The sequence below is a fragment of the Schistocerca gregaria genome, chromosome 7, assembly GCF_023897955.1.
Source record: "Schistocerca gregaria isolate iqSchGreg1 chromosome 7, iqSchGreg1.2, whole genome shotgun sequence".
NCBI lineage: Eukaryota > Metazoa > Arthropoda > Insecta > Orthoptera > Acrididae > Schistocerca > Schistocerca gregaria.
This window is the reverse complement of record NC_064926.1, coordinates 434,221,373-434,236,631: the sequence shown is the minus strand read 5'-3', so window position 1 is coordinate 434,236,631 and position 15,259 is coordinate 434,221,373. Positions and strand designations below refer to the sequence as shown.

At 41.6% G+C, this 15,259-nt stretch overlaps 1 protein-coding gene across 1 annotated transcript in view; it reads left to right on the top strand.

The window, feature by feature from the left end:
• The window catches only part of LOC126282417 (UDP-glycosyltransferase UGT5-like), a 60,131-nt gene extending 46,251 nt beyond the window's left edge, over positions 1-13,880 (top strand). The window contains exon 6 of the mRNA XM_049982075.1: positions 13,604-13,880. Within this exon, the coding sequence (XP_049838032.1) occupies positions 13,604-13,880 (277 nt within the window). The remainder of the gene's footprint in view (positions 1-13,603) is intronic.
• Positions 13,881-15,259: the final 1,379 nt, after the last annotated feature.

Sequence of the window (15,259 nt, the reverse complement as noted above, 5' to 3'; positions counted from 1 at the left end):
GAAGTGAATGTAATTCCGATTGGAAGGAACTCATTGAGCTTATTTTTGGCGGCTTGTACACGACGCCAGTCAAGAATTTCCGACTTTGTATATTTATTTCAATGAACATGAATTCAGCCTCTTTTTCTTCAGCAGGATTTAACGTACATAAGACTTTCGCTTTGAGATCTGTTCGTATATACGCACCGACCCCGCCACCTCGCTTTTTTGATCTGTCTGCCCTAAGAAATGTGTACCCTGGGAGATGAATAGATGCAGAGGATATGTGTGGTTTCAACCACGTTTCGGATAAGAGGATTACGTGGTAGTTTAGTTGGTTGAAGAGGAGGCTAAGTTCTTCGTAATGCGCAGGTAAAGACTGAATGTTACAGTGAGCTGCTAAAAGCTCGGACGCGTTCCGCTGAGCAGCCTGGAGTAGGGTGGCAGACTGGTTTGTCCCTTTGTTAGGCACTACCTGCCGCCAGGGGCACTGGCCGGTGTTTCCGCAAAGTGACATAATACTGGGATGTCCGAGATTTTGCACGTCCTGTTTGTGACTCCGCGAGTGCCGAAAGAAAGGCGACTGCAAGAGATTTCCTGAGGTTGCGGGAATATAGAAAATGGATTAGTGGTATTCGGTGCAAGGAGAATATGACCAAAATGATGACGGCTGTGTGTCACTGAGTATCCTATGTTGTAAGAGGAGAAATGTAATTAGCGTATTTGAAACAGCTTAGGGTGGAAATAAGGGAAAGGGGAGTGATTTAAGAGGCCGATGCTGCCAGCAGAGAGAAGTAAGCTTAATATTTAATAGATTATCGTAGGAAGCTAGAATCAAATTGAAATTTACTAAAGTGATACTGGTAGTGATTATCGTAGGAAGCTACAATTAGATTTAAATTTGCTAAAGTGATACTGCTAGTGATTTTTGTTATGAACAATTTAAACCAAAGAGATGGGTGACTAATGAACTAAAGGAGAGACTAATAATTGCAATAGAACTATTACAGAATGAAAGAGAATAAACTGAGAAAATGAAAAAAGTATTAGCAGTAAATAAAATTAAGCAATGATTAGAGCTACAGACACAAAAAATAGTAAAAAGTTAATACAGTTACAAAAACAATTAGTTGAAGGTACAAATATGGGCATAATTAAAAAGTTAATACAATTACAAGACTATATCTGAGTATAGGACTGTTACAATTTGCAAATGGTGTTAAGTTTGCACTTTTGGCTTGAGTAGCTTCACTTAATACTATTCAGTTCTGTCATGTTTGTGACTGTCTTCTTTCCAGCTGCTGTCTTAATGATTGCTCTGCCATCCTGAGTCCACACATTCTGAAGACCGAAATGGGATATGGCACTGTTTAAAATCTTTAGCCGCTCGTGTGTCAGATCTTCCCTTATTGTAAGCCCTGTCCTTGCTAACTTCTTCTTCTGGGTAAAGATCTCAGCCCTTTTTCGGTACGACACAAATTTAATTATTATTGGACGAGGTTTGGTAGCACCTGGTAGTTTTCGTCCCACCCGGTGGCTCCTGTCAATGTCTGCCTTGGTCACTTCAACGCCTAATTTTTCACGCGCAACCTGTATAAGCAGGTTGTCCGTGTCTTCTTCCTTATTTTCTGCTACTACGAACATTCGTAGACTATTTCGCCTTTGGTACTGTTATAACTCGTCTGTTGCGGCAGATAGTTTCACTTCCAACTCTCGTGCCTTTTTCTTATGGAGCTCCCTTCATGTTGTTTTGGTGCTGACAAGCTTCGCGAGTACTACATTCAGTTCTACAGTGACTTTTGCTCCTACAGTCTTCCTATTTATCATGACAACCCTCTTGAATGACCATTTGTCACGATGACTCAACACGCACCTTCGGCTGCTTTGTGACTTAGCGGTAGATGTTCCTGCGCTTTCCCCGTATGCGATATAAATCTTCAATACGACGCATCTTGAAACACCAAACACATCGGCCCACTAGGTTACGGAAGCGTCCACCACACGGACAACAAAAATTTCCCTACGTTCGAATACGCATCGTTCCGATATAATACATTCACAATTCCTCAAAACACTATCAACGCGACTGACTTTGCAACGTATTGAGAGCATTGCACAGCTGCCGTTCATAGTAAAATACACACATCAAAAAACGTTTTGCGTCATCTCTGTTTCTAAAGTTCCGAAACCTGCACAGACAATTGGAATAGAGATCAATAAAAACGTCATTTCCACCCATTTTATTGCTCATAAAAACCACACATTGCGTGTTGTATCACCATACTGCGAGACCTTCAGAGGTGATGGTCCAGATTGCTGTACAAACCGGTACCTCTACTACCCAGTAGCACGTTCTATTTCATTGATGCATGCCTGTATTCGTCGTGGTATATTATCCATAAGTTCATGAAGGCACTGTCGGTCCAGATTGTCCCACTCCTCAACGGCGATTCGGTGTAGATCCCTCAGAGTGGTTGGTCGGTCAAGTCGTCCATAAAAAGCCCTTTTCAATCTATCACAGGCATATCGATAGGGTTCGTGTCTGGAGAAGATGCTGGCGATGTCGTTATCTGAAGGAACTCATTCACAAGATGTGCACGAAGAGGTGCGAATTCTCGTCCATGAACAGGAATGCCTCGCCAATATGTTACCGAAATGATTGCACTTTCGGTCGGAGGATGGTATTCACATATCGTACAGCCGTTACGGTGCCTTCCATGATCACCAGCGGCCAAAACAGCAAGCAACCTTCACCTTGTTGCACTCGATGGACACTTTGTCTAAGGCGTTCTGCCTGACGGGGTTGCCTCTAAACTCGTCTCCGACGATTGTCTGGTTGAAGGCATATGCGACACTCATCGGTGAACAGAACGTAATGCCAATCCTCAGCGGTCCATTCGGCATGTAGCTGGGCTCATCTGTACCGCGCTGCATGGTGTCGTTGTTGCAAAGATGGACCTCGCCATGGGATCGGGAGCGAAACTGCGCATCATGCAGCCTACTGCGCACAGTTTGAGTCGTGACATGACGTCTTGTGGCTACACGAAAAGCATTATTCAACATGGTGGCGTTGCTGTTAGGGTTCCTCCGAGCCGTAATCCGTATGTAGCGGTCATCCACTGTAGTAGTAGCCCTTGGGCAGCCTGAGCGAGGCATCTCATCGACAGTTCTGGACTCTCTGTATATCCTCCATGACCGAATAACATCACTTTGGTTCAGTCTGAGATGCCTGGACACTTCCCTTGTTGAGAGCCCTTCCTGGCACAAAGTAACAATGTGGACGCGATCGAACCGCGGTATTGACCGTCTTGGCATGGTTGAACTACAGACAACCCGAGCCGTGTACGTCCTTTCTGGTGGAATGGCTGGAGCTGATCGGTTGTCGGATCCCCTCTGTATAATAGGCGCTGCTCATGCATGGTTGTTTACATCTTTTGGTGGGTTTAGTGACATCTCTGAACAGTCAAAGAGACTGTTTCTGTGATACAATATCCACAGTCAACGTCTGTCTTCAGGAGTTCTGGGAACTGGGGTGTAGCAAAAATTTTTTTGATGTTTGTACAACAGCACAAGCTGCAAGGCTTGGCTAGCATCTGCATTTTTGTTCAAGCGTGCACTTCTCGTGGTGTGTTAATATTTTTGTCCAACCTCTGTAACTGTCTCTGTTTGAAAAGTTATTAAGTCATATCCTATGCATCACATGACAATGTACGATTGTGAGAGTTATGTGATGACGTTGTAATAGAAAAGCTCCGGCTTGGAATAGAGTTATTATGAGGACAAACTTACTGTACTATGCTGGTGGCAGGAAGATCACTCGAGAAGTTCAGCTATTTATAGAATGTGAGGTATGTCAGGATGTGAAGGACGCTGTGGAAAGATGTGTGTTGTATAATCCATGTAAGTTTTAGGTTAGGTATCGGAGAAAAATTGAAGTTTGATTGAAACTTAATCACTTTTATAATACTCTCCCACACGGGGCATGAAGGGGTCTATTTAAAAAAATCGGTTGTTGCGCTTTGTATAGTGAGTGCCATCACAACCGGTCGTTTCAGTTCTGGCACAGGTTGCAATATTTCTAAGCCAATGAAAGAAATGAGAACTGTATGAATAAGCGTTTTGATGTTTAAGGAAAAAAATATTCACTAATTAAAAAAAAGGATGTGGTTGTGTACACACTTAATTTGAGAGTGTGTTAAAGATGGTTTCTGTGTTGCAAAGACAGAGAATCTCTCGCCATAGCTAACTGATCAATTTGGTATGTCACATGACTGCGATGTCACCAAATTTAGTGCTGGCAATCGGCAATCGCGCATTCTAAGTAAGCAGCTCATCATGGCCAGAACGTGGGTGCTAGCACAACGCATTGGATACTCCATCGCCGCGGCAGTGGTACCTCTGGGCTTTTCACACCTATGAAGTCATAACCGAAAAGTGCGTATCTAGGTTCAAAGAAAATCGCACAGACAGTAACATATTTATGACAGGGCTCGCTCTCGACGCTTGTGGATTGTAACAGCAGAAAGGCCGGCCACATTGCAGCGAACCATTTGCCAGTTAAATTATGGACAGCAGCAACGGGGGTGGAACGACAGCATCCAAAGTCGCCTTAGAACTGTGGGGTACAGAAGCCACTGCCCCATGCGTATTGCCTCTGATCACAGCGAGACATAGGACGCAGAGATCGGCATGTGTGCTAGAACATCGCCTTCCGGACCTTGAAGCATGGGAATACGGCGTGTACCTAACAGGGCACAGTTCATGCAAGTGGCGACAGATTTCTCGTGTAAGGCATGTTTACACTGGGGAAATGGCATCTCTCAAAGATGTGCTTTCGACTCACACCGGTGCACGATACATGAACGCGTATATTCTGCACACTAGAATACTGTGTGTGATGGAGGACCTTCTTAACATCATTAGCGATTCATTGTGCAGTTCATATAGCATACAGAGTGAGGGGACGATACAATCCCTATGAACCATGGACCTTGCTGAGGTGGGGTGAGGTTGCTTGTGTGCATGAATCATACAGATAGGCTGAACTCTAGATAGAGCAACGTCGGAGGAGTATATGAGGAGAGGACTAACTAACCAAGGATTAGGGCGAGAGTCTTTTCAATAGTCGATGGGGCAACAGTCAGGATGATTAACTCATCGGCCTCCTTAATGTAGTCTACATGGCCTTCGAGCACTAGTATTGCGAATAGAAAACATTTTTCAGCAGGACATGCAACTCTACTGTGTTGTTAAATGATGATGGCATTCTCTTGGCTAAAGTATTCCGGAGGAGGGGATAGAACCCATTCCGAAACTCTGGGCCAGCACTGCTCAGAAGGAAATCGAGGATATCGTCATCAGAAAAAACAAAACTAGCGTTCTCCATGCCGGAAGGTGGAAAGCTAAATGCCTTAATCGGATGGGTAGGTTAAAGAAACTAAAAAGAGTAATAGAAATGTTGAAGTAGTGTGAGTTAGTGAAATGTGGTGATAGCAAGAACAGGACTTATGTCTGGACAGTAAAAGGTTATCAACACAAAATCATATAGGGGGAATGGAGGAGTATGATTAATCATGTATAAGAAAATAAGAATACGCGTAAGTTAGTATGAGTAACATAGAAAATGCGTTGTCGTAGTCCAAATAATTACAAATCAAACACCGACTATAGTAGTATAAGTTTACATGCTGACTAACTCCACAGATGATGACAAGATCGTGAGAATGTATGACGAGATAAAGTATTTCAGTAATTAAAGGAGACAAAAATTTATTGCCATGGGGAATGGTGTTCGATAATAGGAGAAGGTCGAGAACGGAAAAAGAATAGGAAAATATGGACTGGAGGAGAGGAATGCAGGGGAAACCCTCCTGGTAGAATTTTGCACAGAACACAATTTAATCACTGCTAAAACGTGATTTATGCATTAAAGAGACCTGGAGACATAGAAAAATTTCAGGCTAATTACATTATAGTAAGACAGAATTTATGAAAGCAAACTGTAATCTAGACATTCCCAGGAGTAGCTACAGTCTTAGACCTTAATTCATTGGTTATGAACTACAGATTAAAACTGAAGAAACTACAAAAAGATAGGCAATTAAGAAGGTGGAGCTTGTATAAATTTTAAGTACCATAGATTGCTAACAGTTACAGAGGGAGCATTCGTTAAAGATTGACAAAACCAGGAGAAAGAAATGCATAAGAAAACGAATGGTTAGTTTTGAAAAATGAAATAGGAAAGACAGCAGACGATCAAATAAATAAAAAGCAAGGCCTAGTAGAAACCCTTGGATAACACAGGACATCTTGATTTAGTTGCCGTGTGGAGAAAATGTAAAGATGCAGAAGATGAAGCAGGTAAACAGGAATACTGATGTCTAAAAAATGAGACTGGTAGGAAGTGCAAAATCCTTAAGCAGGAATGGCTACAGGACAAATGTAAGGATTTAGAAGTATATTTCACAAGGGGTAAGATTGATACCACCTATAGGAAAGTTAAAGAGGACTTTTGAGAAAAAAAATGCAGCTGTATGAGAAGTTTGTGGCACAACTTGACCAGAAGAAGGGATCGGTTGGTAGGACATGTTCTGAGGCATCAAGGGATCACCAATTTAGTATTGGAGGGCAGCGTGGAGGGTAAAAATCGTAGAGGGAGACCAAGAGATGAATACACTAAGCAGATTCAGAAGGATGTAGGTTGCAGTAGGTACTGGGAGATGAAGAAGCTTGCACAGGATAGAGTAGCATGGAGAGCTGCATGAAACCAGTCTCAGGACTCAGGACCGCAACAACAACAACATGTTATTCTCAGTATCCTTATGTAAGATACAAGCACAACAGTCACTCACTCTTCCTCAAATTTACCCAACAAAATTTCGTGAGAACTATGCTGTTTTTGTTGTAATAATTCCCATTTCAGTTCTCCAACAATCTTTCTTTGGTTTTAATATAGGTTATACCTACAAACACATTATGAATTCATTCGATGTCAGTAGTAGGGCAAGGCCGACACTATCGCGATTTGTAAGTGCTGGTTGCCTACATTAGGAGCGGGCATGCACTCAGGGGCAAACCTATGGTTCTCCTTTGATTGACAGGTCATTAACCTATTGTTATCATTTGATTGTCAGGTCCTTAACCTATTGTTCTGCTAAAAGGATCCTTCCTTTTGAGTGACAGGTCCTTAACCGATTGTTCCCTGCCCCTGCACCCCCACAACCCCTCAGGAAATCTCCAACCTATCCCCTCCCTCTCGCTGCTACAGGTACACTTTCAGGTTATTGGAAGAACCCTTCTCAGCCTTATCAATTTGATTAACTACATAATTAAATCGATCAATTACTTAACTCATCCCCCCTCCGGTAACCTCCCTCCCCTCCCACCCTCCCTCCCAAAAACTGGCAGAAAAAAGACTCAGTTGACCAGTCATTTGGAGGGAATTCGATTGCAGCTAATGAAATATTGTTTAAACAATTTAGACAACATATAGAATGTTGCTTAATTATTTATGTCAGTGTGTGGAATGTAGTTTATTTATTTAGTTAGAGAATTGATTGGAATATTGATTGCAATGTATGGAATATTGTTTAAACAATTTAGACAATGTATGGAATATTGTTTATTTAAACAATTTGTGGGATTGAAGGCAGTGTATGGAATATTTGGAAATTGGTCATAATAGAAAATCCAAGAGTATATTGTATATTTATAAAAAATTCAGTTTGCGGGGATTGGATTACTCTTGCTCATCATTCTGTGCTGTTTGGGAAGATGTAATTACATGGGGCAAACATGTTTCATAACCTATTGTTTGGCACTGTACTCTGCGTGTCTTAATCTAACGTTGTTGACACTTAACCTATTGTTCTGTTAAGTGGTTTTCTGTGTCACCACCATCCCCTTAAACTATTGTATCGACTTCGATACCAAATTAAGTAATTAGCTATGTGCTCCCACTCACTGTGGAATATATTTGACAGTCTGTAGATCACTTTTACAGGGTTTAACTGTTAGTGCAATATGGCTATCTGTACAAAATAATTTTTTTGCCACTGAAGGTCTCATCTGCAGAAAAAAAGATGGAGAGTGCTTCCACACCGGCAGCATCAGTAATTTGGCGGGTAAATTCAGTAAGAGCCAATCAGAATGCTCCATTCATCCACAAGACATTCTTTGTGCTAGGACACAGGAGCCTCTACAGACTGGTTCAAACAAGATGGGGGCAAGATATCTATGGAAAGGTCTGAGAGTAGTGTGATGTTTTCGTCTTTGTTCAAGTGTTTAAGGACAAGTTGAAGCATGCCATCCATCTGTGGAGTGATGCTGTCCCTCATCCGCCATTGTGACATTAGGACATCTCCAGACCAGTAGGTGTAGGACACCAAAAATTCCAGCCACACTACACACACATCTTGCATCTAGACATCAGCTGTACTGGACAGGTAAACAGGTGCCCATGGCTGACACATCTCGCATGTGGGATGGGATATCCCATTAGAATCACTAGGAGACTTCATACTGTGTTATTCTGGAAGCACTGCAACAGATTTCTATAGCACATCCAGAGGGAGACTTGGCTGTTATTTACATAGACATGTGACATCAGTATAACACTCGAAGAATTCTAATTGTATACCCGAAAATAGATATGACATGATAAACCACTTAACAGAACAATAGATTAAGTGAAGACAAAGGGCCAAACATTAAGTTAAGACACCCAGAGTACAGTGGCAAACTTTACGTTATTCAACATGTTTGCCCCATGTAATTATTTCTTACAAGACCCATCTTTCCAAACAGCAGAGAATGATGAGCAAGAGAAATCCAACCCCCGCAAACTGAATTTTTTATACATATACAATATACGCCTGAATTTCCTTTTATGAGAACCTCCCTCTCTACCACAGAGCCACTAATTTCCATATATTCCATACATTGCCTTGAATCTCATACACTGTATAAAGAAACAATATTCCACACATTGTCTAAACTGTTTAAACGACATTCCACACACAGCAATCTATTTCCTGACGAATTCTTTAACTAAATAAATAAACTATATTCCATACACTGCCATAGATAATTAAGCAATATTCTATACATTGTTTTTATTGTTTAAACGATATTCCATAAACTGCCATCGAATTCCTTTAAATGACTGATCAACTGAGTCTTTTCCCCACCAATTTCCAGGAGGGAGGATGGGAGTCGAGGGGGTTTACCAGAGGGGGGAGGAGTTAATTAATTGATCATTTTAATTATGGAGTCAATCAAACTGATAAGACTGAGAGGGGCTATTTCAGTTAACTCAGACCTGAAAGTGTACATGTAGCAGTGATGGGGAGAGGCTGGGTTGAAGGTTTCCTGGGTTGTGGGGGGGGGGGGGGGCAGGGGCGGGCCAACAATAGTTTAAGGATCTGTGAATCAAAAGGAAGGAACATTTTAGCAGGACAAGAGGGTAAGGACCTGTCAATCAAAGGAGAACAATTAGAGTACCCCTGAGTGCATGCCTGTCCCTGATGTAGGCAACCTGAATTGGTGCCACCCTTGCCCTATTACTGAAGTCTACTTGATAAGGACTGGAAGTACTCACGTGGTGACCAAGAATTAGTCTTAGCAGCATCTTGTAGCAAATTAACTTTTTAGATGCACCACACTTTCCCAGAACTCTTCCAACAACATTATACTAATGCTCACGTAATATGAGAAATCGTCCAAGTAATTGAGAACATTCAAGTGCGTAGATCCATTTTTACACCTGGAGTGTCATGCAGGTGACTGATAGCTTCCAGAAGGCGATGCACTTCCCAACCAATTCCAGAACTGAGAATAACTTCATGGAACTGGGGATGAATCTGCGCAGTTCTACTGACCCCCTTTTCTCCTCGCAAGCTACCGGACCTCTGTCCTATTCAAGACACCTCGATGGCTACTGGGAGAGGCGTGTGTGCCTTATTACCGGCTATGACCTACTTCATAGTGTATGGTGGCGGCCGTTTTGGTGCACTTTACCAGTGTCGTCAGTGTTTTATGGAGTGTATATTATGACCAGTCGAGGAGGTCAGTCATTAGGGCAGGGATGGGTGGTACATGGTACTAGGTAGATGCCTCTGAGTCAGTTGCTCACAAGTTTCAATACAATAATCTCGTGGTGAGGGGCAACATTACACGGTAGATTATAATATTAAACCTCTTCTAGAATGTCCCATCACGAAAAATGTTTAGCATGTATTATGTTTCAATTAAGAGAAGTTGTTCGAAAATTGTGTTCTCCAACTGCACAGCAGGTACTACAGCAAAATAATAATTTTTTATGATTAGCTCCAGTAACTAGACTGTTGTTTGGACAAAGACAGAGGCAATAATGGTTTATACTGAGAATTTATCTCGTCTCTCTACAGGTATCAAATAGCTAAAGCGTTTAACATCATGACTTAAGAAAGTAGCCGAAGTGTATCAGATAAGGTTAAAGCACTACCATGTGCGTATGGCCTTGAGTATAGGGCGTTACAAAAAGGTACGGCCAAACTTTCAGGAAACATTTCTCACACACAAAGAAAGAAAAATATGTTATGTGGACATGAGTCCGGAAACGCTTACTTTCCATGTTAGAGCTCATTTTATTACTTCTCTTCAAATCACATTAATCATGTAACGGAAACACACAGCAACAGAACGTACCAGCGTGACTTCAAACACTTTGTTACAGGAAATGTTCAAAATGTCCTCCGTTAGCGAGGATACATGTATCCACCCTCCGTCGCATGAAATCCCTGATGCGCTGATGCAGTCCTGGAGAATGGCGTATTGTATCACAGCCGTCCACAATACGAGCACAAAGAGTCTCTACATTTGGTACCGGGGTTGCGTAGACAAGAGCTTTCAAATGCTCCCCATAAATGAAAGTCAAAAGGGTTGAGGTCAGGAGACCGTGGAGGCCACGGAATTGGTCCGCCTCAACCAATCCATCGGTCACTGAATCTGTTGTTGAGAAGCGTACGAACACTCCGACTGAAATGTGCAGGAGCGCCATCGGGCATGAACCACATGTTGTGTCGTACTTGTAAAGGCACATGTTCTAGCAGCACAGGTAGTATACCGTATGAAATCACGATAACGTGCTCCATTGAGCGTAGGTGGAAGGTCATGGGGCCCAATCGAGACATCACCAGCAATGCCTGCCCAAACTTTCACAGAAAATCTGTGTTGATGACGTGATTGCACAATTGCGTGCAGATTCCCGTCAGCCCTCACATGTTGATTGTGAAAATTTACAATTTGATCACGTTGGAATGAAGCCTCATCCGTAAAGAGAACATTTGCACTGAAATGAGGATTGACCCATTGTTGGATTCGCAGAAGTGTACCCGTGGAGGCCAATCAACTGCTGATAGTGCCTGCACACGCTGTACATGGTACGGAAACAACTGGTTCTCCCGTAGCACTCTCCATACAGTGACGTGGTCAACGTTACCTTGTACAGCAGCAACTTCTCTGACGCTGACATTAGGGTTATCGTCAACTGCACGAAGAATAGCCTCGTCCATTGCAGGTGTCCTCCTCATTCTAGGTCTTCCCCAGTCGCGAGTCATAGACTAGAATTTTCCGTGCTCCCTAAGACGCTGATCAATTGCTTCGAACGTCTTCCTGTCGGACAACTTCGTTCTGGAAATCTGTCTCGATATAAACGTACCTCGCCACGGCTATTGCCCCGTGCTAATCCGTACATCAAATGGGCATCTGCCAACACCGCATTTGTAAACATTGCACTGACTGCAAAACCACGTTCGTGACGAACACTAACCTGTTGATGCTACGTACTGATATGCTTGATGCTAGATATGCTTGATGCTAGTACTGTAGAGCAATGAGTCGCATGTCAACACAAGCACCGAAGTCAACATTACCTTCCTTCAATTGGGCCAACTGGCGGTGAATCGAGGAAGTACAGTACATACTGACGAAACAAAAATGAGCTCTAACATGGAAATTAAGCGTTTCCGGAAACATGTCCACATAACATCTTTTATTTATTTGTGTGTGTGGAATGTTTCCTGAAAGTTTGGCCGTACCTTTCTGTAACACCCTGTATACGTCTCCCTGATGATTAAACTGGGGATGTCATGCGGATAATGTTATCCGTCTCTCACGAGACAGTCTTCGATGGGATGTTAAAAGCTAATTTTCCTTCCATCCTGTACTTTATTTTACGCATGTCGATGTACAACTGAAGAAATGTATATACTAACTTGAGAAGTCTATCTCTCAAATCACGCGTCTCTCTCTCTAATTTACTAAAGTATTTATGATGCATTAACACGTGCACTAAAAAATTTTTCTTGAATGTCTGCTTTACGCAAAGTCCTATGAGGCTTTCATTCAATACTATTTCGTTTTATTCACAATTAAAAGTGTCAAAATACTGAGGTTCCCATACAATATATAATCAGCCGAAAAAGCTTTGAGACCGTACTAATAAAAAATAGAGAAAAGTTAAGATCATGGTTTAATGCTTCGTATGTGCTCCATAATCGCCCGCCACTTGAGTAAAACTCACAGAACGCTCATGCAATCATGTGAAACTGTTGGAAAAGTCAGAATTTTGGATGCTGTTCATGTTGGGCCCCCTTTTAGCTTGAACGTCGGTTATGTCACCAAGTCTCATCACCCGCGATAATTCCATTGCAGAAGGGAATTTTCTGTATTTTTTGTTTCAATCATAACGTGGCGGGCGTCCATGTGTCGTTTTTGTTCGGAAGTCAAGGTTTGTAGGATAAATTTGCACACACTTTTCTCATCTTCAAAACATGTCGAACGCATGATTTAGAGATGTTGCTCCACTGCGATTTGTAACGTAACAACGCAGTACGGCTGCACGCCTACAGTTTAAAGCTACATTCTCACATGTGACTGATCGAATGTATATTGTTGTTTACAGTTAGTAGTTCAAGCTGCCATCATGCTTAACTACACAGTCGTCGCTTATACGCCAATAATAAAATAGGTCTCGGAGGTTCTTGGATGGATTGTATATATTCGAAAAAAAATAAGGCTATATATATACAGAATAGGTATCCATATCTCTGCCGCTATGGTGTTCCCAACTGTAGTCTCTTTTCTTTACCGTATTTATGAAATTTAATTCCGCGAATGACAACTTAACATCACGGACGTAGTAATAAATTACTCTTCGTATGTAAAAAGCTGGAATCACTATCTGTGCTAATTGATTATCTTCCTCTTTGGTTCATATCGGTGAGGCTTCATTCTACGTATGTCACCTTTGTTTTTCATCTTCCCATGCTCTTTCTTCTTCTGTTTCTCTTTTTCTCGGTATCTTCTCTACCCCAGCTAACCACGCAATCTTCTTCTCTGGGGATGGTACATCAAGAGCTTCTTTGCCCATCTTTCATCTGTCATTTGCATTGTATGTACATACCAGGCGAGCTGTCATTCTTCAATCTGTTATGCTTTCTTGAGTCTCGGTCACTTCCATGATCATTGTATTCCTCGCGTTACCTCGCCGAGATATTCTATAGGATCTTCTGAGATAGTCCATTTCTACAACTCCCATTTTTTTTATTTCAGTAAGATACTAAACTGTGCTACTTTTTCTCAGCTACAAGGAGAACATGAAGCGGTTCTCGGCGGTATTCCGTGAGCATCAAGAGGGATCACTGGACAACGCTGTCTGGTGGATCGAGTACGTGATCCGCCATAATGGTGCCCCACATCTGCGCACTGCAGCCCTCGACTTGAGCTGGTGGCAGCTGCTGTTGCTCGACGTCATCGCCTTCATGGTTGCGACGGCGTCCATTTTGGTCTACCTGCTGTACAAGGCAATTTGTTACAGCAGAAGCTTAGCACGTGCATATATGAAACAGAAGAGGTCATGAATATGCTGGAGGAACGTATTGACAAAACATACATAACCTTAAATGGGAAGTGTAAATTATTTTAACTGTCTGTGAAATCGGTGGTGAATAGTCTGACATGGTGGTGCTACGTGGCTGAACATGTTTGATGAAGTCATGTGAGAAACATTTCCTGCTGTGCATATGGTCAAAATATATATTTATCTATTTATGGATTAATGAAACTAATTTCGTTATTTCGGAACTCAGTTATTAGTTCTACTCCTTTTAAAGGGCTTAATATTATGGTGCTTGTGTTTAATTATTTCTGTAATAGTGGATGCGACATTTCATGTCATAAAATGTTTTCACTCATTACCAGACGCAGCTGTGCTTATCTTCTTGCCTGTTTCAGTTATAATCTACGTACAAAAGAGGCCAAAATGTAGTTAGACTTGATAATGTTACCTGATACGCACTGAATGTTTGTAGGCTTAAAAAAGTTATAAAACAGTCTCGCAGACAATTACCCGAAATGCACTGATTTTCTGTAGGCGTAAAAATATTATCAAAATACCCTGTACGTATCTCTTAGACAATTGTAAATTATTAGAGAATTGTGTCCTAGTTGACATGAAAGCCTTGTTTCTATAACAATAAATTCGGTGTTAATGAAGCAGAAAGGTATTTGATGTGGTCTCGAAATTTTGGAAAATAGGAGACCTAAATGGTATTTTCAATGTATTATCATAACACACCTATCAGTGAAGGCATAAACAGATAAACACGAAAATTATCAGAAGTTCAGTCTGACATCTAAAGCTTGCAAAAAACTGACTAAAAATCTTCTGGACAAAAGTAATTTTCTTTCCTGGGTATGTAAAGGTACCAGATGCCACATTTGATTGTATGCCTAATTACCGAAGTAAGAACGTAGAAAAACCGGAAATTTTTATAGCAAATGTCAACATAGATTGTGCTACGAAGCATGTCATCTGAAAATAGTTGCTCCTTATCTTCGGAAGAACAAATATACGGTGTAGAGACAGGTGCGGATCATAAATTCCATCTAAAATCATATGTATGTAGTAAAAGTGGACAACGAAGGCAGGAGACTATGTTAAGAGGGATGTGCCAATGCTAGGGTTCAGAGATTTAAAAAGGTAATGAGGATTTAGAAAAAATGCTTTTAACGACATTTTAATGTTAGCAAGCTGAGCTAAAGGAACCGCAGTCAATGTAATTGCAAAATTATCGTAGTTCTACACGTGATGGTTGACAAGGATTTTGTAGTGGGCTGTATTCAACTCGTTACAGAGTACAATCATGACAGACTACTCACCTGCAGTCTTATCAATATTTGCACAATGTAGCTCACAAGTCCCGAACATACATAATGAAAATTACATATGGGTCGTTTC